This window comes from Eriocheir sinensis, chromosome 12 (assembly GCF_024679095.1).
Source record: "Eriocheir sinensis breed Jianghai 21 chromosome 12, ASM2467909v1, whole genome shotgun sequence".
NCBI lineage: Eukaryota > Metazoa > Arthropoda > Malacostraca > Decapoda > Varunidae > Eriocheir > Eriocheir sinensis.
Genome location: NC_066520.1, coordinates 17000324 through 17024953, shown reverse-complemented (window position 1 = coordinate 17024953; position 24630 = coordinate 17000324). Strand labels below are relative to the sequence as shown.

Genomic DNA, 24630 nt, shown 5'->3' with positions numbered 1-24630 from the left:
AGTTATTTTTTTAAAAACAAAGGAGACAGCTCAAGGCCAGAAAAAAAGGAAATAATAATAAAAAACAAAGCCCGCTACTCGCTGCTCCTAAAAAGAATCCAAGGAGGTGGCCGAAAGAGGGGTCAATTTCGGGAGGAGAGGTGTCCTAATAGGTATGATTTTTCTTTCTTTTTGTTATACTGTGTAAGGAGAATGAAGTTTAGGGCATTTTCGTATCGGACCACATTCACTCTACGTTTACCGCTGCTCCAAGTCCTTCCTCCTCTAGTCATATTCTGGAACATTTCGGCGCCCAAACTCACGCATTTGATAAAGCTTTCCTAGGAGTTATGAGCATTTCAATGGTTGGTTTTCTGACTCTGGTAGTAGTCTGACCCTTCTTCTGTACTATGAACCTAAAAAACACTTGTTAGAACCTGACTAATCTCCTTTTTGGGCATTTGGAAGTTGATATGGGAGTCGGAAGCGTCTCAGTGTACCAACCCAGATCTCTTCTCTTCCTCACCTGTGCTTGGGCGAGAGGAGCTACACGGCGCACGTCAGGTGATCACAGGTAGGCGGAGGCACGCAATAACTCCGCGCTCCGCCAGATTCGCCTGTTTTTTGCATCTGGTGTAATAATTATTGTTTTCTGAAATCCGTTTATTGGAGTACCTCGAGGGACGGCAGGACGGTTATCAGATCTCCAATTAGCGGGCTTACGGAAGGGTTTAATAGGTAGATGTCCGTTCGTTTGTCCTTTGTTTTAGCTTTTCTTCTTTTTTCGAATTCTACGTACTCCTGCTTCGGATGTGGAAATGAGAGGCCGAAGGAAAGAAGGGTAGGAAGGCAGGAGGGAGAAGGAGTAGTATGTATATAGGAAGGGCAAGGTAAGGTATTTAACGAGTGGCAAGTATTTATTTCATGTATCATTTGTTATTAGTGTTGTTTCGTTGTAGGAAAAACTGGTATAATTCTACAGCCATACTCGATTGGTACGCTACTAATGCAACGTACTGGTAGATAGATAGAAAGATAGTGACAGTGAGTGTGAGCGTGAGAGAAGTGAATATCGGACCGGCTTAATAGAGGATTCAGTCGTTTACAAATACCTTTCAGCCGGACGCCTCACACCGGACCCGAGGCTTAAAGAAGACGCGGGTGGCGGATCAGATTCCATCGCGTGAAAAAAAAAACAGTGGATGCGTCGTTGTCATTGATCTGCAGAGCTCGTCAGTATTGTCCTTGATCTTGTTATCTAAGTGAGTGATGATCTGCTTGTGTGTGTGTGTGTGTGTGTGTGTGTGTGTGTGTGTGTGTGTGTGTGTGTGTCTGCTTCTGCTTTGTCTTTGCTAAGGTTATCTGTAACGAAATTGTTCAACGACGACTGCAAAAAGAAATGCTCCTAACTTTCATCTCGCTCCCCGGTAGGAAATTTACATAAAACATGCTAACCGTTCTCCTCCTTTAGTGTACGTACCTCTTCCATATTTTCTTGCTCTTCCCTTAAGGATGGTACCATTAGCGATTGGAAGTGGCTCCCAACGGCGGCCGTGCCCTGTAATTCAACGAAGTCACCCCCAAAAATAATCTCAATCACCGCCTCGACCCAGACACCCGACGCGGAACTGCCTCAGCATTTCCGTTTTCTCTGATTTCATATAATTCGAGATTTTTTAAGGCCATGGAGTTAGTTTGGGGCATCGGGTCCGTGTGATTGATTTCTCTTCTACTTTTTCTTTCTCTCTTTTTTTTCCTTTCGTGTGAGTGACTTCCCCTCTACTTTCTTTCTTTCTTTTTTTCTTTCTTCCGTATGCCTGATTTCTCCTCTAGTCTTTATTCCCTTCTTTCGTGTGATTGATTATTCTTTTACTCTTGTTCTTTCTCTCTTGTGACTGATTTCTCGTATACTCTCTCCTTTCTCTTTCGTGTGATTGATTTATCTTCTACTCTTTCGTCCTTTCTCTCTTTCTAACTTCCACTCACTCCTTGGTACTTACTTGAAGGCCGGGATGTGGTTGCTCATGTTCCGCACAAGCTCCCCAGAAGCCGAGTGCCCCGCCTTGTCTGCTAACCCTCCTGCAGCACCTCCCCTGGGCGGCGTCACCAGATTTGTGCTTCCACCTCCACCTCCTCCACCGCCTCCTCCCGCTGCTACTGTTGGTCCTCCACTTCCAGGATCTCCGCCACCCCCTGCAGCGCCATCAGCACCTCCGGCAGCAGTAGTGGGGTCCTGGGAATCGAGAAAGAGAATGTGTGTATCAGTAAAGTTAATCATGGCTGTACACGTAAAAATGCGGGAGCGCCACATACCTTCCACAATGACTCCCTAACCGGCACTGCTAGGCGACATTCTTTTTCTTGCGGTTACCTTTACCCCCCCCTCCCCTTCTTCCTCCCCTCCCCTACTTACCCCCTCCCCTTCCTCCTTTCCCCTACTTTCCTCGCCTTCCTTCCCCTCACCGTTCACCTGTGTCCTTCCCCCTCTCTCCCTCTCCCTCTACCCCTCATCACCGCCCTCCACGACCATTTAAGAACGTGAACGGGGGAAGGGGAATAACCAGGGGAATTTTGCTCTCTATAATGCTGGTTTGCCTCCACTTCTCCTCTCCCTGATCCTCCTCCTCCTCCTCCTCCTCCTCCTCCTCCTCCTCCTGCACTATTATCAGTCCTTCATCTTTTTCTTTTATATTCCTGTTTCCTGTTCTTTCTATTCTCATGTGTTCCCTATCCTTTTCTTCGCTCTCCTCCTCCTCCTCCTCCTCCTCCTCCTCCTTCTCCTTGTAATCCTCCTGCTCCTCCGAGGCATTAAGAGGAGGATAGAGGCCGTCGGGAGCAATCTAAGCGTGCCAGGGATGCCCGCGATGTTCTGTGAGCGGAGGCGTGTCAGGCCGCGCCAAGGGGGAATGTCGAAGTAACGCGGGGACGGTGTCATAGTGGATTGTTCGCAGGCCACGCTCATGAATATTATGAAGAGGGGCGTTGGCTGCTGGAGGACAGAGAAAACGGAAACTGGGGATGTGGGAGGTGGAAGGTAAGGTTAAGGGAGATAAGATTGAGGGTTGATGTAAGGATGGAATTGCTTGAAAGTGTGTGTGTTTGTGGGGTGTTTTTTGGAGTGTGTTTGTGAGTGAATGACTGGTAGTGATAGATAAGGTAAGGTTAAAGGGAGATACGGTTTATGGTTAGTTTAGGGATGAAATTACGTGAAAGTATATATGTGGATGTGGTGTTTGTGGGAGTGTGTGTGTATGTGTGTGTGTGAGTGAATGAATGGTAGTGATAGATAAGGTAAGGTTGAGGGAAGATACGATTCAGGGTTGGTTTAATGATGAAATTGCCTGAAAGTATAAGTGGATGGGTGTTTGTGGGAGTGTGTGTGTAGGTGTGTGTCTGTGTGGTAGAATGGTAGTGATTTGTTAAGGTTTATAGACGGAATTGTGTGAGTTTATTAATTTAGGCAGCGTTATATATTTTTTTTTACTGATATTAAATTCTTTTCAAAACGTGTTGCTGCTTCTGCCTCCCGTTTTCCCTCGTTCTTGTGTACATACGTAATAAATGTATACATGTCTGTTGTTTGTTTTTCGTCCTGTTTAGCATTTCACCTGTCTGCTAATTATATCACCTGTGTAAATAGTTCTTTGTTTCTCTCGCTTGATGTTTCAGGGAACTGCGAATTGTTACACTTATGATTTTTTTTTTCGACGAACGAACTAATTTGCAACTTTCACGATTAAATGGCGGAAATGATGATGTCGAAAAAATATATACTAATAACAATGAGGATAACAAAGAATCGTAAGCTAACAAAATTCATCAGTGTCATCATGAATTATTAGTATTACACGTTGCTGTTTTTTTCTTTGTTGTCGTATTGGCATCAGCGGTAGGAGTAATTGTTGCGCCCATAACCGTTACTATTATGTCAGCAGTAAAAAACTATAATATTGTAGCAGGGGCTGGAGCCGTAGTATTATAGTATTAGACGAGGTGGTAATATTCCTGGAAAGTTCCTCGCAAATTAAACAAAAAATACGATAGAGTTAATGAAATAGTTCAGTGTCGTGAATGCCGGCGCCATTTTCAAAAAGGCATAAAGGTGATATTCGGACGCTGCTGTGCCTCCCGAAAAATAGACCCGCGTTGTGAAAGTAGAAAAAGAGGGTAAAAAAAGCAACCAAAAAAAGCAAAGATGAAGGGAGGTCAGTGTTTTAATTAAGGTGAAATATTCTGCTTCCTTCTTTTTCCGTGTCCGTAGTGAGGGTTGACTTTTGCAGCGAAGATGGTTTTGCCGGGGTTAAATAATTCTCAGCGATGATTATTTTCGTTTGAGGGAAATTCGTTTACAGTATTTGTGTTTGGTCATTTTGAAGCAAGGTGATTATAAATTTGTGTTGCGAGGCTGGTTGTGTTGGAGTTGAAAATTTCTCAGTGGTGATTATTTTCCTTTGAGCGGAGTAAGTTTGAAGGGAAGAAGAATATTGTTGTGTTGGGTCATTTTGCAGCAAAGGTGATTATTAGCTTGTGTTGAATAATTTTCCAGGGAAGGCCATTTAGTTTGTTTAATAATTCTGCAAGGAAGATGATGCTGTGTTGAATATTTATGCCGGAATACGTAATGTTTTTGTGTTGAATAATTTTGCTATTTGCATAATGACGATACTATGAGCACCATCATCTAATTTGTTTTTCTTTTTGTTGCAGGTCCGCCATGAGAACTTCGTCCTTCTAGGGTGAGTACTAATAAACATTTGTTATTGAATGGTAGGGAATTTTGGGGAATTTTCGTGTCTTTTTTTTTGTTTGTTTGTTTGTAGAAAAAATAAGTGCCGTTCGATGTTCAAATTTTTGGTCGGTCTTGTGGAAGAATGTAGTGTTGCGTCGCTCGCTCGCTCGCGGTGTTTGGGGATATTTTACCCCACGAAAGTTTTTACGTACGTCTGCACGGGTGACCAGGAGTGAAGACTAGAAGAGGAGGCGGTACCAGAATGATCAGACACAGATGCATGAAGAGTTAGCAGTGGACATCATCTGGCCGCGGGGCAGCAGAGATTCAAGACTCCTCGCCTATCAAGAGCTCTGCTGGGAACCTCTATATGTGAACTGCACAGTATATTACAGGTAGGAATTTTTTTGTCAAATGTCATCTCTTGACTTAAAACAATAATCTAATGATTTATGATTATTTCTTGTTCATAGACAATGGTAAAAGTTATGTTTATTGCAAAAATCGTTTTATGGCCCTTATAATATAACCGTTTTGGCGTTTTTTTCCGAACAGCTCGCATTGGTGCCAGAAAGATGTGACTCCCACAGCTGAGGCTCAATGACCTGGGTGTTAATATGTATTGTTTTTGTTACTAGTATTGAAAACATAATTAGATATGCATACACAAATGTTATATTTACACTATACTTTTTTTTCATAATTAATAAACTCAGATCATCCCTTTTTTTTTAGCTCTCGTCGGTGTCAGGAGGCTGTCGCTCCCCAAACTGAAGCTCTCACATCCTAGGTGTGTGGGGGCATCGTTCGGCTCTTCAGCTTTATTCATTTTTATACTTTGATCTTTTAGAACAATCACATTGTAAATTTTTGTATTTTTATATTTTGCCCCTGAAGCATTCAGTGTGTGATACTAGTAATTAATTAAAACGGAACAAGATATTCAAGTACAGGAGTTATCTTTGTCGTATACTTTTTCACCATTAATAAACTCTCAATGCAGCTTTTCTCTCTCTCTAAAAAAAGGTGTATTTTACCCCACGTAAGTTATTACGTTACTTGTTCATAACGTAAATGCTCAAGGCAAGAAAATAATATTCAAGAGCCTCCAACTTCTACTTATAATAACCACTATCGAAATCATTAACATATTTTCGTTGCTATTTCCACCACCACGACAATCACTATTATCGCTATTACCCTCAACATTACCATCACCACCACGTTACCGTCACTCCTCCCAACCCTACATCTATATATGGTTCTGTATTCATCTACACTTACCTGGGCATACACAAGCAAGTTGTATCTGGTGCTGGAGGGGCTGGTGGTGGTGGTGCCGCGTGCCGGACCAGAACCGCACACCACCGTGAAGCCAGACGCGGTGTGGTTGCCGACTTTGCAGCGGCTAAGAGGCGCCGGCCGACCTAAATGATAGAGAGATAAGAGAGAGAGAGAGATATTAGTCTTCTTCACTGCATAATACAGTCCATTTGGGGATAATTATATACATTTCATTAGTCCCTCGGATAGTTGTCTGCTTTCTGATTGTCACTGCAGGGAAAATAATCGTTGCTATGCCATCTGAAAATAATGGGTGAACATATTGTGTAAAATATCAAATTCAGTTGTGAAAAGCGTATAGATTTTCGTAGTGGGCTAGGGAGTGTAAAAAAGTAACGCAGCAGCTCAAATATCGATGACTTACAATATTACAAAATCCATATCGAGTACAGGAGGATGACAAATCTAACTATACTAAATAAGACTGATTACGTCGGTACCCTCGTCATAGTAAAATCATCAGCCGCAGTGAATACCAAGTCCCGTTGATGACGCCAAAAGTAATTCAGCGGAGGATAAGGAACGGACGTGAAGTTTTGGTAAAGTGGACCCTTGCTCGAAGAAAAATGGGAGGGACGGAGATGGCCAAATTATATCAAGAGGAGATTGTGGTGGAAGGAAGCAAACGAGCAAGAAGGGAAAGAAGATAAAGACGACGAGGAGAAGTAGGGGAAGAAAGTGCAGGAAAAAGAGAGGAAAGTTGGAGCGAAGAGAGAAGAGTAAAGAATTCGGAAGGATGGGGACAAGGAGTTTGGGAAGGACGTGGAGGAGAATGATAAGATGAGAACAAAAAGGAAAAATGTAGAGGGGAAAAGGACGAAGAGGAAGAGAGGGAGAAGGGTGTTGATGGGCATGCCTGATTGTATTACTGTTATTATTATGGGAAAAGTTAGGTAAGAAGAAGAGCAAAAAATGAGGAAAAAAATTGGAAGATGAAAAAAGAGAAAAATGAGATCCGAGAGGAAGTTAAGGTGAGGAGAGTAGGAAGAACAGGAAGAGGAGGAAGAGGAAAGCGTGGAGGGGACTAAAAAAGAAAATGAGACCCAAGAGGAAGTGAGAGTGAGAAGAGTATTAAAAGCATGAAGAGGAGGAAGAGGGAGGCGTGGGAGAGTGGGATGTGAGAGGAGGTAAAGGTTAGAAAAGTAAGAGGAGCAGGAAGAGGAGAAAGAGGGAAGCCTGGGAGGGTGGGATGTAAGAGGAAGTGAATGTGTGAAGAGTAGAAGGAGCAGGAAGAGGAGGAAGAGGGAGGCGTGGGGAGGATGTGAAGGTGAGAAGAGTAGGAGGAGGAGGAAGAGGGAGGCGTGGGTAGGAAGTGAAGGTGAGAAGAGTAGGAAGAGGAGGAAGAGGGAGGCGTGGGTAGGAAGAAGGTGAGAAGAGTAGGAGGAGGAGGAAGAGGGAGGCGTGGGAAGGCTGTGAAGGTGAGTAGAGCTGGAGGAGCAGGAAGCGTGGGAGGGCCGGCAAGAGCTGCATATCGATGAGACAAGGCCGGCAGCTGCTATCAGTTTTATTTTAAAGTGTGTGCTGCTGCTGAGGTGACGCTGCTGATTTTCCCAGGCCGGCTTTACTGTTTTTTTAAAAAAAAAATTATTTAACGTCGCGAGTATTTCAGACACAGAGTCGGCCGAGTATTTTTGTTCTTTTTTGTATATGTATACACTCACAGTTTTTATTGTCCCTGTCCGTGTAGGGTTTTACTGAGATGAGTCACTGGTAAATGTGAACGTTTTAAAAAATTAAATGACTACTCTCTGGGATTTTCTATATGGCGTTATTTTTTTCATTAGTCGGAGGAAGCACCATTCTATACAAAATTACCAACCCAAGTATGCATTGTCGGAGTATATTACATATTCTAAGAGCAAATTGCCTACGTTAACACACAAATAATAGACTAATGTACCTCGAGTTAGGCAAGTGATCAGAGTTTGCAGCAACACCTCTTCTTAGTGCATGTATTTTTGGAGGATATCAAACTTGTTAAGAGCAAATTGCATATCTTAACACGCAAATAATAGTCTAGGCTACCTCGAGTCAGACAACCAATCAGAGTGGGCCGCAGCACCTTACCTTGCGTGTACACTACGAAGCGGCACGGCGCCTCCTGAGACCCGATGCTGTTCCTCGCCCAGCAGAGCACCTCGGCGCGTCCTTCCGGCAGGCGGGTGAGTGTGTAATGTCCCGTGAGTCCCTCCTCCCGCCCCACGCTGTGCAGCCTCACCGGCGGTCCGTCTGCAGGGTACACGAGACTCCATGTGACGTGTTTATTGTGACAATTGCACAGTATTACCTTATTGCCAAAGAACGATTTATGGACATCTTTGATTGTTGAAAACGATGCTTATTCTGTGGCATCGTGTTTATTATTTTATTTTTTACTGCTTTTTCGGGACAGTGTGAAGGAGGGAGCATAGACATTGACCACCCCAACACACACACCACATGCAAGCTTACCTGGAGTGCTCTTGACGGCCCAGGTAAAGGTAAGGGTGGAAGGGTGGGCCTCGACGGTGCATCCTATCGTCACCGCCCCGCCCCTCCCGACCACATACTCCCGCCGCTGCCCCGCCGCACACACCGGGGCGACTGTGAGAGAGAGAGACAAGTCAGACAGTCACCAGGGAGGAGACTGCGAACGTGAGGAAAACCGAGAAAAAGAATAAAGGCAGTGCAGGACGTAAAAGAAGTTAGAAAATGTAACAGTTGAGATGTGACCATGAAAAAGAAAATACTCGGAACACACAAGGGGAAGGATTGGTGACAGGGAGCGAAGAAGCAGTCAAAAGAGAAAGAATAAGAAGTCGCAGTATATTGTTAAGAAAAAAAGGCGGAGGGAAAGAAAAAACCTGGAGACAAGGGGAAGGTTCGAAAGCCAAGCCAAAGTGGGGAGTGAAAGAAAGATAGAAAAAGAAACATATATGAAACACGATTTAGAAAAATGAAGAGGGGGAACACTGGGTCCATGATGGGCGAAACCTGAAGACGGGAAAGACACGAGAAACAAAGGGAAAAGAAAAACACGGACACGGAAATACGATGCAAAAAATTATGAGAGAAGCAGATGAGAAAAAGGAGAAGATTTTGCAACCCGGAAAGAAATCAGAAACGCATCGGAACAAAAATAATGAAAATAAGAGGAACAATGTGAACAGGTAGGGCAAGAAGGGCGGAGGAAGGGAGACATACGAGGTGGATGATAAGTGGACGTTTAAGAAGAAAAAGAAAAAGAACGAAAGACCTTAAATACACACTCGTTAACCCTGACCTTGTTGAAACTTACCGGATGTGTTTGTTCGTTATGTGCACAGTTAAAGAGACAGACACACAGACGGACAGACAGACAAACGGATGGACCCCCCTTCTCCCCCACCACCAGCCCCCAAGGACACACAAAGAAACGCATACACAAAGAGAGAGAGAGAGAGAGAGAGAGAGAGAGAGAGAGAGAGAGAGAGAGAGAGAGAGAGAGAGAGAGAGAGAGAGAGAGAGAGAGAGAGAGAGAGAGAGAGAGAGAGAGAGAGAGAATGTACATTATTAACTTTCATGTAAGTCGAGGTAATGAAATTTTATTATTAATTATGAAAAGTGCCGCCGCCTGACAAGCACAATGATGAAATGCCTTCACACGTACAACAGGCGAGAGCTTTTGTCCCTTTAATACCTCCCTTTAATATATCCCTTTGATGCTTCCCTTTAATTTCCCCGCTGGTCCTTGCTAGTCGCGCCGCGCAAGTACTCTTTAGAAATTGAATAGAACTCGAGGCTTGAGAGGGCAATCCACCATCCTTGGCCGGCTCGAAAAGGCGGTCTTGTTGCAGAGGTAGTGTTATTTGTTGTTGGGGTGGTCGTCGTGTGGCTGTGGTAATGGTTGTGATGGTGGTGATGTTAAGAGTGGTTGTGGTGGTGATGTTTGTGTAGCTGATGGGTAAGAGGTTGATAAGAATTGTTATCTTTCTAAACTGTGGTGGTGGCGATCAAGGTCATAAACATATCATGGTCAAGTATCATTCACCTTACTCTTCACCATCTACTGGCATATTTAATTTCTTTTGTCTACCACCGCCACTAAATAAAACTGCAGTAAAGAGTATTATTCATGCACGGTTTGGGCGAAATATGAGGCTTTAACATTTTAGTCGAAGAACCTCATTCCAGGAACCTTGTTTGATGGCCGTGCAAAACTTAATTGTAAAAAGAGATTCTAAGAAAAGTGCTCGCAAAGTTGACCGTGCTCGCCTTACAGGACGCACGCCGCGTATATTTTTGTTCTTCAAGTCTCATCCTCATTTAGTCTTCCAACGCGGCAACCTTTCCTGTGCCTGGTAAAAGGGGATTCGTTTTTACTTTTTCTTCATGGTCGTCTGGGGAGATTACTAACTAGATTTAAAGAAAGAAGGCAAAAGGGTGATTAATATGATAGTGGTTAATATACTTACACACACACACACACACACACACACACACACACACACACACACACACACACACACGAAAATCTGAATTTAAAGTGGGCATTAATGAAACCTGGCAATAAACTAGAGACCACATATTGACAATGTCACAGTGAAATGCTGCTGACAGGACGACCACTCGAACGATCGTATCCGCCGCCGCCATGCAAACAGTGCGCTGTTTGGCGGGCAAACGTAGCACATTGTGGCGGAGATGAAGGTGATTGGCTGGCCGTGACACATCTAGATCAATCAGCAGCCATTCAAACGACGAGCGGACACCACGGGCCGCGGCCTGACATCAACCATGCCCGCGGGAAATGGTTCCCGGATCACACAAACATCACAGGACGCGGACACTCGGTTCCATGTGCGTATGCAACCTGTGTGTACAGTGCTGATCGGCGTGGTGGTCAAACCATGTACGTGCAGGGATAACGTGGGGCTTCATCTTTCAAGGGCCCCCATTTTGTTTGGTAAGGACATCTTAATATTCTTGATGTTCGTGTTTGCGTTGAATTAGCAATACAAACATGTTTTGCTTCCATTCATGGTAAAATATGAGAATCCAAAGGCTTAGACACGACAAGAGAAATCGCTTCGCAAGGCTCCTCCACCAGCGCCTCGGGACGCCATTAAGCACTTCCCTGGACGGTTGTTTGTCTTAATAGAACGCGGAAAATTGCGCGAACCGAAGAGAGTCAAGTAAAATAAATGAATCACGCATAACACATAAAGAGATTAACTTTCTCACTCTCAGTAATACGTAAAAGATTTGTTAACACACACACACACACACACACACACACACACACACACACACACACACACACACACACACACACACACACACACACACACACACACACACACACACACACACACACACACACACACACACACACACACACACACACACACACACACACACACACACACACACACACACACACACACACACACACACACACACACACACACACACACACACACACACACACACTACTTTGTCTCCATTAATTCTTCCTGTCGTCATGACCCGGCGTGTAAACCCTTCTCTAAACAAAGGAACTGTTATATCATTAACCAGAAATGCATAAAGAAAAATATGTGGAGACATTTATTAAATACTTGAATAACGCAAAAACTGGCAATTGGCAAAACGTCCCTTTAGAACAATCTCAGACAATGCGAGTCGCGGTGACGGCGACTCCTGGGACGGGAAATGTCGAATTATTTTCCTAATTGCACGTTGAGGTGACAGAGGGCGACGCGGGATGACAGGGCTGTGACAGGCCGCCGCCCCGTATAAATATCAGGAGGAAGAAAGGTGAAAAATTGGTTTCCTACTGGAATTCACACACACACACACACACACACACACACACACACACACACACACACACACACACACACACACACACTCACACACACACACACACACACACACACACACACCAAGGAGAGATAATACAATATATAAAGCATTTACATAAATAAACAATAAATACTCATCGAAAATAGAAAATAGTTTAGAAAACACACACACACACACACACACACACACACACACACACACACACACACACACACACACACACACACACACACACACACACACACACACACACACACACACACACACACACACACAAACACAAACAAACAAACACACACAAAGCACAACTAGGTATCGTTGGTGGAGTTCAGTCTGTGTCGTGTGTGTTTGTTTGCTCTCAACTGCCCCAGGTCACTCTCTCTCTCTCTCTCTCCGTCTTTTGTGACCACCGTGTCCTAAAACATTAAGCTCGTTCGCATGGGTGACTTAAAACCTTCTGTCGTGGGACGCAGGAAGGGAACGAGGAAGAAAAGACTTGATTAACCGGGTTCTTTTTTCCTCCGTCGTCCTCCTGGTGTATTTTTTTCCCTCACCTCTATTTTCCGCGTCACTGCTTCTGTTTTATATTGCTCTGTTTTTTTTTATTGTTCGTTTCTTTTGTAGTTTAATTTATATCGTTTTTCTTCCGTCTTTTCTTTTTTGGTATTTAATCTCGGAGAAAGGAGAGAAAATGTAATTACTTGTTTGTTTTTCTGTTTCTCTATTTATTTAATTTTCTGCTCCGTTGCCTCAAGTTTAATTTCCTCTTCTGTTTTGTTGCTTTTGTTGTTATTGTTGTTGTTGTCTCCATAAAGTCTTTTCTGTTACGTTTTTATCACGTTCTCTCTTTTTTCTTAACCTTCACTGTTTTTAATTAGTCTAATCTTTTAATCTACTTCTTTCGTAATGTTTTCTTTCTGTAATGCTCTTTGGGTGTTTTTTTTTCTGTCTACACTCTAGTGCTTTATATTTTTGTCACCTATTATTTTCTAATCTGTTTTTATTGTTCGTTGTTCTTATCGTTCATATATCGCGGTCTCTTTTGATCATTCTAATAACTTACTTTGTATTGAGTTCATTTCCTTTCTTGTTTGGTTTGTCTAATTCTCGTAATGTCTTATTTTTTTCACGGTTTAAAAATCTATTTAACATTGGTCAATTTTTTCCCACCATGCATTTCAGTAGATGTCAAGAACAACAACATCTGGCCACACAGCTTTTAATCATACTCTTCTCACCCAGATCTTGGCGGCTCTTACACACAACATATAACTACATTACCGTAACTACATTAACCTCACTACAACCGAGACTCCACGCCGTACCACTTTGTGTAATGTACTCTTTTCCCACTAGCAGTACCCAACGTAGCCGCACCATTTTTATACAACACCATTCCATTCCGTCCTACACCAACTGCTCAGCCATATTCACTTTCTGCCCACAATATCGGCACAATTTCAGACACCTTTTGGCAAGTCTGGACCTAATGGCAGAAGTGAATCCTAAATAATGGAAATGGCGCACTGGCGTATAACTAAGCTTATGCCACATTCACCATTTATTATGCCTCTGTGTGGGCGGTTTCGTGCTCGCTTCTGAAATTTTGGACGTCTTTTATATTTATAGCGTAAGTAGAGAGGACGAGCTTGTAGTTTTTAATACTTCAAAGACTCAATTTTTTCGACGAACAGACTCATGCAGAACTTTCCTCTCGAGAAACGGCTTAAAAAGTTGCGTGGATTAATGGACAAGCCTCGCCTCTCGGTCGGCTGCAGCATTCCGAGTCTGGCGTTCCTCCAGTCAGCCGTGATTTATTGAGTGAAAGTGATGAGCTACAAAAAAAAATGAAAGCCCGGCACGTTTCTTAGATGGGAAAAAAAGTCAAGGATGTTAGAAGACTCCATCGGGAGAGAGAATGAATAGAATTGTACCTTATTCAAACCTCACACAGATGTAAGTACATGTAATCGTCAGAGGCATTTGTTATATCAGAACTTAATATCCTTTCCTTGATGCATAAACAATGAGAACCGAGTTTGTTGTACTGAACATTTTAAGGTAAACTTATGGGCAGAGGGCGACGGCTCCAGGTTTGTGATACAAAGGCCGCTCTGCGAGAGCCACCGCCCACCTGCTTACTTTGTCTCAACGCGGCGTGAACACAACCATTCTTTCTTTATTCTGTTCAAAAAGCACAGCGTCACTAGACTAACAAATTTATGTCGATGGTCACCATAATAATCGTCAAGAACTTATATTGTTATTCACGAATTTGTTTTTAAAAAATCCACGCTGGATGCCGTTGGTTTTCCTGGGGTTATTTTCCAAGCAGATTGAACCGTCAGTCTGGCTTATAAATAAAGCCAGGAAACTCTGCAACACTGGAAATGCTTTGCAAAGCGGAGCGGCTTTTTGGGAGAGATGCAGACGGGCTTAAGGCCGCTAAGCAGTCAAGGGAAAGTAGGGTCGCAAGATGCTCTTCTAGAAAAAAAATACCCTAGAACGATCTATTTGTAAGTAATGAATCAAAAATGCTCCTCTGAAAGCGTATCTCACTTCACATAGCTGATAATATATATATATATATATATATATATATATATATATATATATATATATATATATATATATATATATATATATATATATATATATATATATATATATATATATATTGCTGGTAATAACAGCACAAGGTGTAGGTGGCTTCACCACTTTTGCAATCACATCAGCTACATGTTGCGTTAAGTTGCGTCCCTGGCCCCCGGCAGCCTGGAAACACGACACAACCTGCCAGGAACACGCCCGTCACGGGAATGGTGTTTTCAACCTTCACACATGTAATCAGCACTCTACCTTCTGGCTGGGAATGATTGATGAAATAATTTCAGAATCATATTAAGGATGAAAAACTGACGCAAGCAAGACGCTATCCACTAAACGAGCTGGCAGACTCCATCCACTTGCGGCGCCATGACTCATGCCATTACGGCCCTCCAGCCTGGCCTTAGATGATGCTTCGTGAGGCGCTCAAAGACTGTCCTCCCGGAGCGGCCATTCAGCGCCACGCGAGGACACCAACAGCTACTATTTTTGTTGTGCAATATTTGTTTTTATTGTTTTGAAGGCACCATTGCCGCTCGCACTGGGATGTGCAGTTTTTACTACTGCCTCTTCTACAATAGTTATTTTATAACCACAACAGGAACAACAAAAGCAATAACGAAACACTTTTCTCCTGTCCCCAACACGTTGCTCTTTAAAAAGAGGATGAACTTTACCCGCAGACTAAAACATCTAACTACTCTTCTTTCTCTTGCTATCTAATTGACCGCCCCCCCCTCCCCCCCCTTCCGTCCACAACACACATTCGAGTAATTACACAGCTACACAAGACTTCGGTGAGGAGGTGTGGCGGCAGAGCACACAGAGATGAAGTGAGATGACGGACAAACAGACTGTGAGGCGCCTCCCTCTCTCCTCCTCCCACAGGACTCTTCCTAATTACATTTGGCCGCGCGTTGTTCCTTGGTCAAATGGAGGAACACAAGACACCGCTAATAGGAATGTGAGGACAGGGACACACACACACACACACACACACACTACTGAGAAGGAAGAAAAAAAAAGTGTTGTAAATGAAATGTGGATTGAGGATACTGTAGAGATTTCCAATATTGCAATCTGTAACGTGGCTCTGGGTATCGGAATATTGCTTGATGACCGTCCTCCGCTATACACTGCACTGAATCACGGCTCGGTTAGCTCCATCTCGCAACCTGACGTCCTTTGGTCTGGCAACGTGCTATGCGTGTGACCCCTGCCCTTCAGCTCCCTCCCGCGTCCTTTCTTTATGAAGTGGAACAAGACATGTCTCTTTTTTTCCGTCCAATCAAGCAAATCGTTGTACATTCACTTTTTTTTCCATTTGGGCAGTAAAAGGGAATATTATTTTAGTTTGAATTTAGCTTTCCGGTATAAGCAACAGATTAACCCGTGTGTGTTTGTTACTTCATTTTACCGGCACAGCAGTTGTTGACTTTGTATAACATTGACCGGGATTCTTGTTACATATTCCAATACCCGTTATTCTGAAAGCAACAATCAGAACCATATGTGCTACTCGCCCTAGTGAAGAAATAACTGCGTGTGTGTGTGTGTGTGTGTGTGTGTGTGTGTGTGTGTGTGTGTGTGTGTGTGTGTGTGTGTGTGTGTGTCGTGTGTCGTTCTGTAGTGCACACCCGTAGTCCAGTTGAATGACCGTCCAGTGTCTCGAGGGAAGAATGAAATTAAATAAAAAATAAGTGGGGATAGCTCTGTCAAGTTAAGTATACCGTACATGTTTGTAACTAAGAGACCGGTACAATTTCCCCTACCTACCTGATCTTTTATACTGCTCCCTTTATGAAATGTGTGCCCTTGGCTGTACCCCTTCACCCTGGACCAGTGTGTTGTACCCTCGCCAAAAACTGTGTGACGGGGTTTAGTGTGGAAGCGTAAGGTCGCCGCCTCTTCACGAACACCCGCCTTTAGTAACATTCTTATCCGAGCTCGCAAGTTGTCCCCGAGGGTAATCGATTTCAGTTTATGCAGCAATCTTTCATGCGGGGCTTTATCGAAGGCTCTTTGAAAATCTAGATAAAGTGTGGCCCTCCGTGTTCCCTGATTCATTCTCTTCAATATTGCACTAAAATTATATGAATTTCGTATAACCTTTACATTAAGAAGATATGCTGAGTTTTTTTTTAGTTAGAAAAACCTTTACTATGAATGAAGGATGACTGGCAGCTCATCTGTTACTAGATACATCGTTGGCAGCCTTTCTTTTTTATGATCCGATTTCCTTTTCATCAGTCATTGTTGCTCAGTTGTTCGTGCTTTCTGTAAATGATTTATACTAAGTGCTACGCAGACCATTCCAGCTTCATTGCGCTGATAGGAGACTCGTATGAAGCGTGAAGTGCAAGCTATGGGCATCTCTTGTGTGAGTTGTCTTTATGCAAAGTTCGTGTGAAAAGTGAATGCGTTGTTGAGGTGTTCAGTGATATAAGACGTCAGGGAGCTGTATATTTTAGACCTCCAAAGAAGTATTAAAAAGGTCAAAGGGAACAAACATGCTTCACCCACAAAAGAAAAATGTCTTGTTTGCTGTAGCACCGATGAGCAATGAAGAATGGATGAGTTTTTGTTATGAGATGATGTGGTGAAAGATTCGCCTGGTGTCTGCCGGAGCCCTGATAGTTAGGCATCATCAGCGGTGTCAATCATATGTCAGGGCGTGGAAGAACCTCGCAGGGGTGATTTTTGAAGACTTATATGTCGATGGCTTTGTTGAAATGTCGGAGGGGTTAGATGTTACTGATGCTTGCTATGTGTAAGTCAGTTTTTCCACAACTTTTGCAGTGACTTTTCAGAGTAGCGGTTTTTTGTTTATGTCTAATGCACAGGCTATGATTCCTGGGGCCGTGTACTATGTATGTTTAACGCTGCCGCCCCCTCGTCCTGCTGAATATGTGAGCGGTGACAAGGCGCGCCCCATGAAGCTTGGAATTGTAGCTTATCATCCAACACTGACATACCCTTTCTTCTATTTATATTAGCGTTTTGTAACATTGTCAGCTCATTAATTAAAGACACCATGAAACTTAAAAAAATGGTACCCAACTATCTAAAACCGAGCAGAATAAAAAGGTATCAAGAGGCACGGTGCCACAATAGACACAGTGGGACATGATAACAACAACAATAATAATAATAATAATAATAATAATAATAATAATAATAATAATAATAATAATAATAATAATAATAACGATGATAATAAAAATAATACCAATAATAATTTCCCTAATCAATTAAGCCTCAACAAATTAATAAAAGAATGTCAGTTTTATTTCCTTTGAGAGATAAAAAATGAAATACAATTATCCTTGCGCAGTGTTCACATCCTTTAGTTGCATTTGTATTCATGAAGCCCAGTAATTGGATTTAACAACTTTAAGCCTGAAGTAACCCTTTGTACTCTCTTAGCCTTGCACTCGAGCGTGTTGGTGCCCAGCGGCTCTACTGGTGCTGATTAATAAAGCTTAGATTAGAATATTGTTTACATTATACGTTTTATCATTATGCACCCTCTGACGTCCGGCTTATTATATATATTTTATTTCTAGATGATGCTAATACGATGACAGTGCTGCTCAGTAATTTTAAAGCTACACTCATGATGTATTTTGTTTCTAATTTGTTCATTTTTACTCTTTGTGTAATTTTGAAGTAATTTTATATTCCTTTATTTACCTTATATAATTCGTTGGGGGGATATTTCAACTTCGTTTTCAGTTTTCGTATAACACGGACTGGTACACGAGGTTTTAGATCAAATATTTCGGCACCATTCCGCACATTCGTAGCGCCATTACATATTGTCCATTATTAACGCACTGATGCATCGGCAAAAATTTTCATCATTGTTAAACCGTTCGAGCAGCATTTGCATTCGTGTGTTTCGCTCTTGCTTGATGCGGCCCGACTTAAATTGCCTCGCTGTTTTGTGCATGACCTCCACCAAAGCCTCTTCCGGTAATCCTCGGTAATGTGTCAGAGTTAAGGCTCTTAAACGGACAGGCCTCGCTCAACGCCACGTCATTTCCTATACTCACCTTTTAAATTTCAGCTTCCCACAGTTGTCATGCTAATCCTCCTTTTGTAATCAGTCTCTTTTCTATCCATCTATCTATCCATCTCTCCATCTTTCTATATCTATCTGTCTACCTCTATCTATTTCTCCATGTTACTATTTCTCTTTTTGCGATATTCTATTTCCTCCTAGCGTGTAAGTAGAGGAGGGTAGAGGCAGATGGCGTTTCTTGGACAGACTTTGAACGTCCTCCTGTTCTTATTATTTGTTTTTCCTCTTTTCTCTCCGCCCTGAGTAGCTATATTAAGTCGTCCCTGGCTCAGTACTTTCAGCCCTGTTATTACGTATGCATAGTTCTTTTTCAAATTTCCATAATCAGAGGTGTCCCTTGTGCTGCCGACCGTGGCGTGGCGTGGCTCTGTTTGGGGACGTGAGGTGGATCGTATTTTTCTTGACTGTTATTTTGTTTGTATTTGTGTCCCGTCACTTGACAGACACTCCCCCTGTCACACTTGTAAGAGTACATAGAAACTAGAACTTTTTCTCGTCTAGGGCCTCTTACACATCCTCACCACACGTAAGAATTCAGGGCAGAAAGTGTTGAAGAACGGGAGTGACAACAGCGTTCACCAAAGGGACGGAAGAGCCTCGTCTTCCATAGTGGCTGCGAGGGACCCGAGCTCACATATGTGGGTTAGCTTTAGTCCACCCTCATAAAAGTTGGGAAGTTTTTTCAGTACTCGTACCTTTCTTTTACCGTTTAAGTTTCCTCGTTTGATACATTTTTCGTGTCTGTATATATAAAGAGATGGAGGATGTTTGAAATATCCATTGTCGTGCAGTAAATGGTTAATGATATAGGAGATACTGCTAATGGTAGATAGTTTTTATGTAAGTTATACGGTGGCAAGAGTAGCAAGGACCGTGTTACTGATGAGGCACCAATTTGACAGCGGAATGTTGTAGCCGCGTTGCAGCGCTACAGGGCAAAGGTTTGGCTGAATACACGAAAAAAATCAGTACAAACATTTTCCTGTTCCCAGTGCAGCAAAGCAGACTACTGTTCTAATAATTTCAATTTTCCCATCGTTAACATCAATGGCCGTGGGGCGTGTGGGTTATGGTGATGGCCGGCGCTCTGACAGTGGCCACAGTGCAGAGCGCGTGAACTGAGCGAACAGTCAAACAGGTTATTGAGACACACATTTCTATGGCCAGTAACGCAGCATGGGCACGATACTTTGGCGGCTTGTGATACTACTCGTATTACTAAAGCCCTCCTAAACCTTGTTGACATCCTGACACCATCCACTTGATCACCCCCCCCCCCTCCTGTGCTACCAGCCTGTTCCTGGTGCCCCTCCCCCTCACCTTGGCCCCTCCTGCCCCCTCCCCGACCAGCAGACAATGACCCCGCCACACCTCAATTCAGTCAGCCCAGAATTGGATAGAAGTATAATAATTACTTATTGAATAGCGTCCATCAACATATAGCCTTGGCGCCGCAACTTTAGGCAAGTGAAGCTGCGGTGTGAGGCAGTCATTAAGACCTGTGACCTGCGCATCATATTTTTATTCTATTTTTCGAACACCAATCCTCTGTTTGAAGTTTTGGCCACTGCCGTGTGGCATACGTATCGTATCGGTAAAATATATCGTACATACATGGTCATTATAAAAGAGATATTAATATATTCGGGTAAAATATTACATCCATCGACTCTTCAAGTATAATTTAATTGGCAAAAGCTGTAGCGATAATTACTCCCACAAAACTTGTTACACGCTAACTCATTTATTTGCTAGAACGTTTTACATTTTTCCCTTGTGTTAACTGTTTCTATTACAGCCATAACATATTGCCATAGATACTCGTATATGCGTTATATATATATATATATATATATATATATATATATATATATATATATATATATATATATATATATATATATATATATATATATATATATATATATATATATATATATATACATATACAGATATATCAACGTATTGGCTAAGATCCGGTGTTGGGTAGTAAGAACTTTTTTGTTTGTTTGTTAGGAAGCAAGAGGGATGGAGCTACATTTAAAAATAATCAGAGGCTCGGAAATCAAATGTTAATCTCTATCAATCAGACTTAATCTTATCGACCATTAGAAAGAAATCCCTCTCCCTACAACAGGTAAAAGCACTATAGGGAAGACAGGGTGGAGGGGAGAGCCTAGGCCGAACAGCCGAAGAGGAAAACATTGGGAGACTGAAGGGCCTCGCGGGGTTACCGTACAGCGGCCTTCACTCCCAGGGAAAGAAAACGTGTGGCACTGTTTTTATTGCTCGATGCACCGTTCCTCAATATATATATATATATATATATATATATATATATATATATATATATATATATATATATATATATATATATATATATATATATATATATATATATATATAATTTTTCTTTTAGTTCATGCAGTCCCGTGGCTGAAATATGAAATTTCTCTTCCTCACATAAGAATATCCTTCACAGTGTGAGAGGGATCATGTTTGATATAATATTGTATTTCCTGAGACCTCTTGTACTGGTCTTTAACAACGTGTGCTGGTGAGAAATGTCGCCTATAATTCAATATTGATGTCTACGAGGGAAGGAGGAAACTATAAATTAGACGAGATCAGTAAAAGCCTCGCTGGAAGCACCGCAGTGGCAGTGTAATGAGACCTAAACTAGCGCAACGCAGGGCGCCGCCACTCCCCTTTTTGTCCGCGGCTGCTTAAACTGAACGACACTAAATTTTGTCGTGGTGCTCTCATTGGTGTTTGGCGCTTTGTATACTGGTGCTTTCGGAAGGCTAATGACCATAAAGTTTGCCAGGCATGAGAAAGCGACTCCATTTCCTTCCTTACGAGCACTCGTGTAACAGGACTCAGATTGCTTTAAAGTCATACATCACAACAATTTAATTTAATGTCTTGTATATTGTACCCATTATCAGTTTCGTTATTATAATGTCATGTTTAATCAATGGATCTGTACATCTGGACTCGTGTTGAAGGAATAGTTTGATTGTAGAAAAAATACGCAATCTGTCAGCTGAAGAAGGAATCTTTCTTTTTAAAAAGTCGACAAACACGAGTCATGCTGCCGCTTGCTGGTGCGGGATGTGGAGTGAGGTGTGAAGCAGGAGATCAAGGGAGAGGCAGAAAGTGAGGTGGAGCGACGGAGGGGGCGGCGAGGCGTGACTGAAGCCTCAAGTGCGACACGGGAAGAGGCTTGGGATCAACGAAGGAAACTGGAAAAAAATAAATGATTGTTTTGTATGTGACTTCGGCGTGAAATGTATGTGCGTTGTTAACCCGTGTCTCCCTAAGGTTGCAGCTTTTAAGACTTATACAAAATTTTCATGTCAAGAAGTTTCCTGAAATTGAAGTCTAATTTTGATCTGTGTTTCTATGTCATCGCTAAATCGACCAAGGGATTGTTTTGTTCGAGATGTCAGGTAATTAATGTTCGTTGTATCGGTATGTGCTATCACTGACCTGCTGCGTAGAGGTTCATATGAGGAAGTGGTAGTTACTTTTTCTTTCTGTAGAGTCAGCCTCAGTTCATGTCAGTTGTCAGGGAATGTCTCTTCGCCTTCGGCACTGTGGAAGGCGTGGACAGGGCATCACCGAGCTACCTTTATTCTTGCATGCACGCTCGGCTCGCTCCACACTTTCTGAGTCCCTTTTGCTCCGTGTTTCTAGGCTTTCACTTCTCTACCTTGACTGCATTTTCTTTTACATTTGAACCTGATACCAATATGTTTTTTCCTTCCTTTCCTCTTTGAACACGCTGCTCCTTGATATCCTCCATTATCGTCATACTGAAGCAAAAAATTCGGTTTTATTTTTTTCTCTTAAAATTCTCCAAAAGTAAAGTTTGCGTTGTGTGCGACCCTGTTTATTTAATCAGCGGTTTCTCAACTTTCTTTTCAGTCCTTATTGTTTTCTTCAGTATTGAAAACTTTCTCAACTTATTTTGCACTTCCGTGTTTCTTTCTTCAGGCCTCTCAACTTTCCTTTCAGTAACAATTGTATTAGGTTCCTTGCTGGTTATTTCATCAGCTCTCTCCTTTCATCACAGGCTCCTCACCTTTTGCTCAGTGTCGCGCTTTGCTTCGAACTTCGCTGTTGAGAATTTCGGAAAAAACACAGGCCATTCCATGTTTGCCACTGTGTTTTGATTAACGCAATAATACACAACTCAAGACGTGGCCATCTGAGGCTTTGTTGCAGCGCCCTTGACGGATATGTTGAATCGCTGTGAGCCGTTGTTTGCGCATTCATTCCACCAAAGATAAATAGTTAGTGCATGGTAGCTATTGGTGTGTGTGTTAGTGCAAAATGATAAAAAAAACAAGTGAATTGCCACGATAAAAGTAGTTTAAAAGTGGTAATTTTATTCATGTATTTGCCGCTGGTGGTGTTGGTGGTAGCGATGCCGAAAATGTTAGTGCGTGAGAATGATAAGCAGAATTATTTACAAGGTTTCAATTTCGATTTAACTGTACGTTCGCCTTGCTACGGACGCGGAACGTATTCCGTGTAACATGTACCGCGCAAAACGTGTTCGCTACATCAGTGCGGCGGAATACTAAAGTCCGCTCGCTTTACCGTGCCGTGTTTGGTTTATATTCACGTCATGATGAAAAAAAAACGCTCAAAAAGAAGCACGAATACTCCACGTAAGTTTATATTCTTCATAAGGCGAAAAAGAACACAAACAGAAACACTGGTGCATATTATTAACAAAGTTGGTGCTTCTGCCTCCCTGCAAGTGTTTGGCCAGTCGTGTATGAGCCTCGGGGCGGAAGGAAGGAAGCGAGACAGGAAGCCAGGGCGGTAGGGAAGCAGCGGCAGGGCGAGGCTCGGTCCCAGATACATGGCAGGGCTCAGCTTGTGGCCATCCGTCCCTGCAAGGCTCGGGACTGCACCAAGGCTTCCTTTATAATGCAGAGGGAGCACCCTGGAGCCCATTCTGGCGGCGGGAGACTTGTTGTTTAGAAGGCTAATGAAGGCACTGAGAATTTTATCTTGGCGACAGCGAGAGATTTATCGGAAGTCTCGTGTATTGTTTAAGAAAAAAAACGTTGTGTTCCTTACGAAGGCTGCCTGCGCGTGCATATTCAACTTTAGCTTCGCGTGTGTAGGCCAGCGAAAGTTTCCTTATAGTCTGTGTTTCGCGCGGCAGTAAACTCCGTGTATGTTTTTTTTTTTTTTTTCCGGAACGTTATGGGAAGATACGTCGCTATTGGAAGGTGGAGGAACCGGCATGAGAGGTTCAATAATGGTAATTAAACTGCCTGCTGACTGTGTAAAGCTATCGCTGAGAATACTTTATCCTAGACTTTACATTAATTCACTATCATTTATTCAGCCGATAAACAGTTGCATGAATAATGCTGGAAATATAATTGATAATGACAAAATTAATGTAAAGCTTAATTCATATACAAGTCATTACCGTTACTGATAAATTTAAAGAGAAGTAGGAGCAGAAGCAGCAGCAGTAGTAGTAGTAGTAGTAGTAGTAGTAGTAGTAGTTATAGTAGCAGTAGAAAAGATAGTTTAGGTGTAGTAGTGGTAGTAGTGATAATAATGATAGTGATGATGATAATAATAATAGTAATAGTAAAAATGATAATAATAACAAAACCAATAACCAGACAACCTCAAGAAGAGTAATGACAATGATGCAAGTCACCATAATAGAGTCCATTAAAACTCCAAATGAAAACCTTTTTGGGGAAAACATGGAGAACATTTTGCATCCAGGCGCAGCATACTTTTCAAGACGCCTGACGGTATCGATTTTTCTTAATTAAAAGAGAATTGAGTACATTAGCACGAGGCGGGAGGGAGGGAGGGAGGGAAGTAATAACGAGAAGGTTGGAGAAAAGAAGAAAGAAATGAGAATGTTGGTGAGAAGAAAAAGAGAGAATGTTGAAAAAAGAAAGGAAAGAGAAGGAAAGAGTGGCAGAAAGGGAAAGAGAGTGAATATGTATTTTTCGGGAGGTGTGAAAGAGGTAAGGTAGGGAAAGAGAGAGGAAGGGAGGAGGAGTTAGAG

General features: G+C 42.4%; 1 protein-coding gene across 1 annotated transcript in view; it reads right to left on the bottom strand.

The window, feature by feature from the left end:
- The window catches only part of LOC126997508 (uncharacterized), a 219800-nt gene that overhangs the window by 25629 nt on the left and 169541 nt on the right, over positions 1 to 24630 (bottom strand). The window contains exons 11-14 of the mRNA XM_050858631.1: positions 8504 to 8635; positions 8120 to 8281; positions 5993 to 6135; positions 1980 to 2212 (exon numbers count right to left, since the gene is read on the bottom strand). Of these exons, the coding sequence (XP_050714588.1) occupies positions 1980 to 2212; positions 5993 to 6135; positions 8120 to 8281; positions 8504 to 8635 (670 nt within the window). The remainder of the gene's footprint in view (positions 1 to 1979; positions 2213 to 5992; positions 6136 to 8119; positions 8282 to 8503; positions 8636 to 24630) is intronic.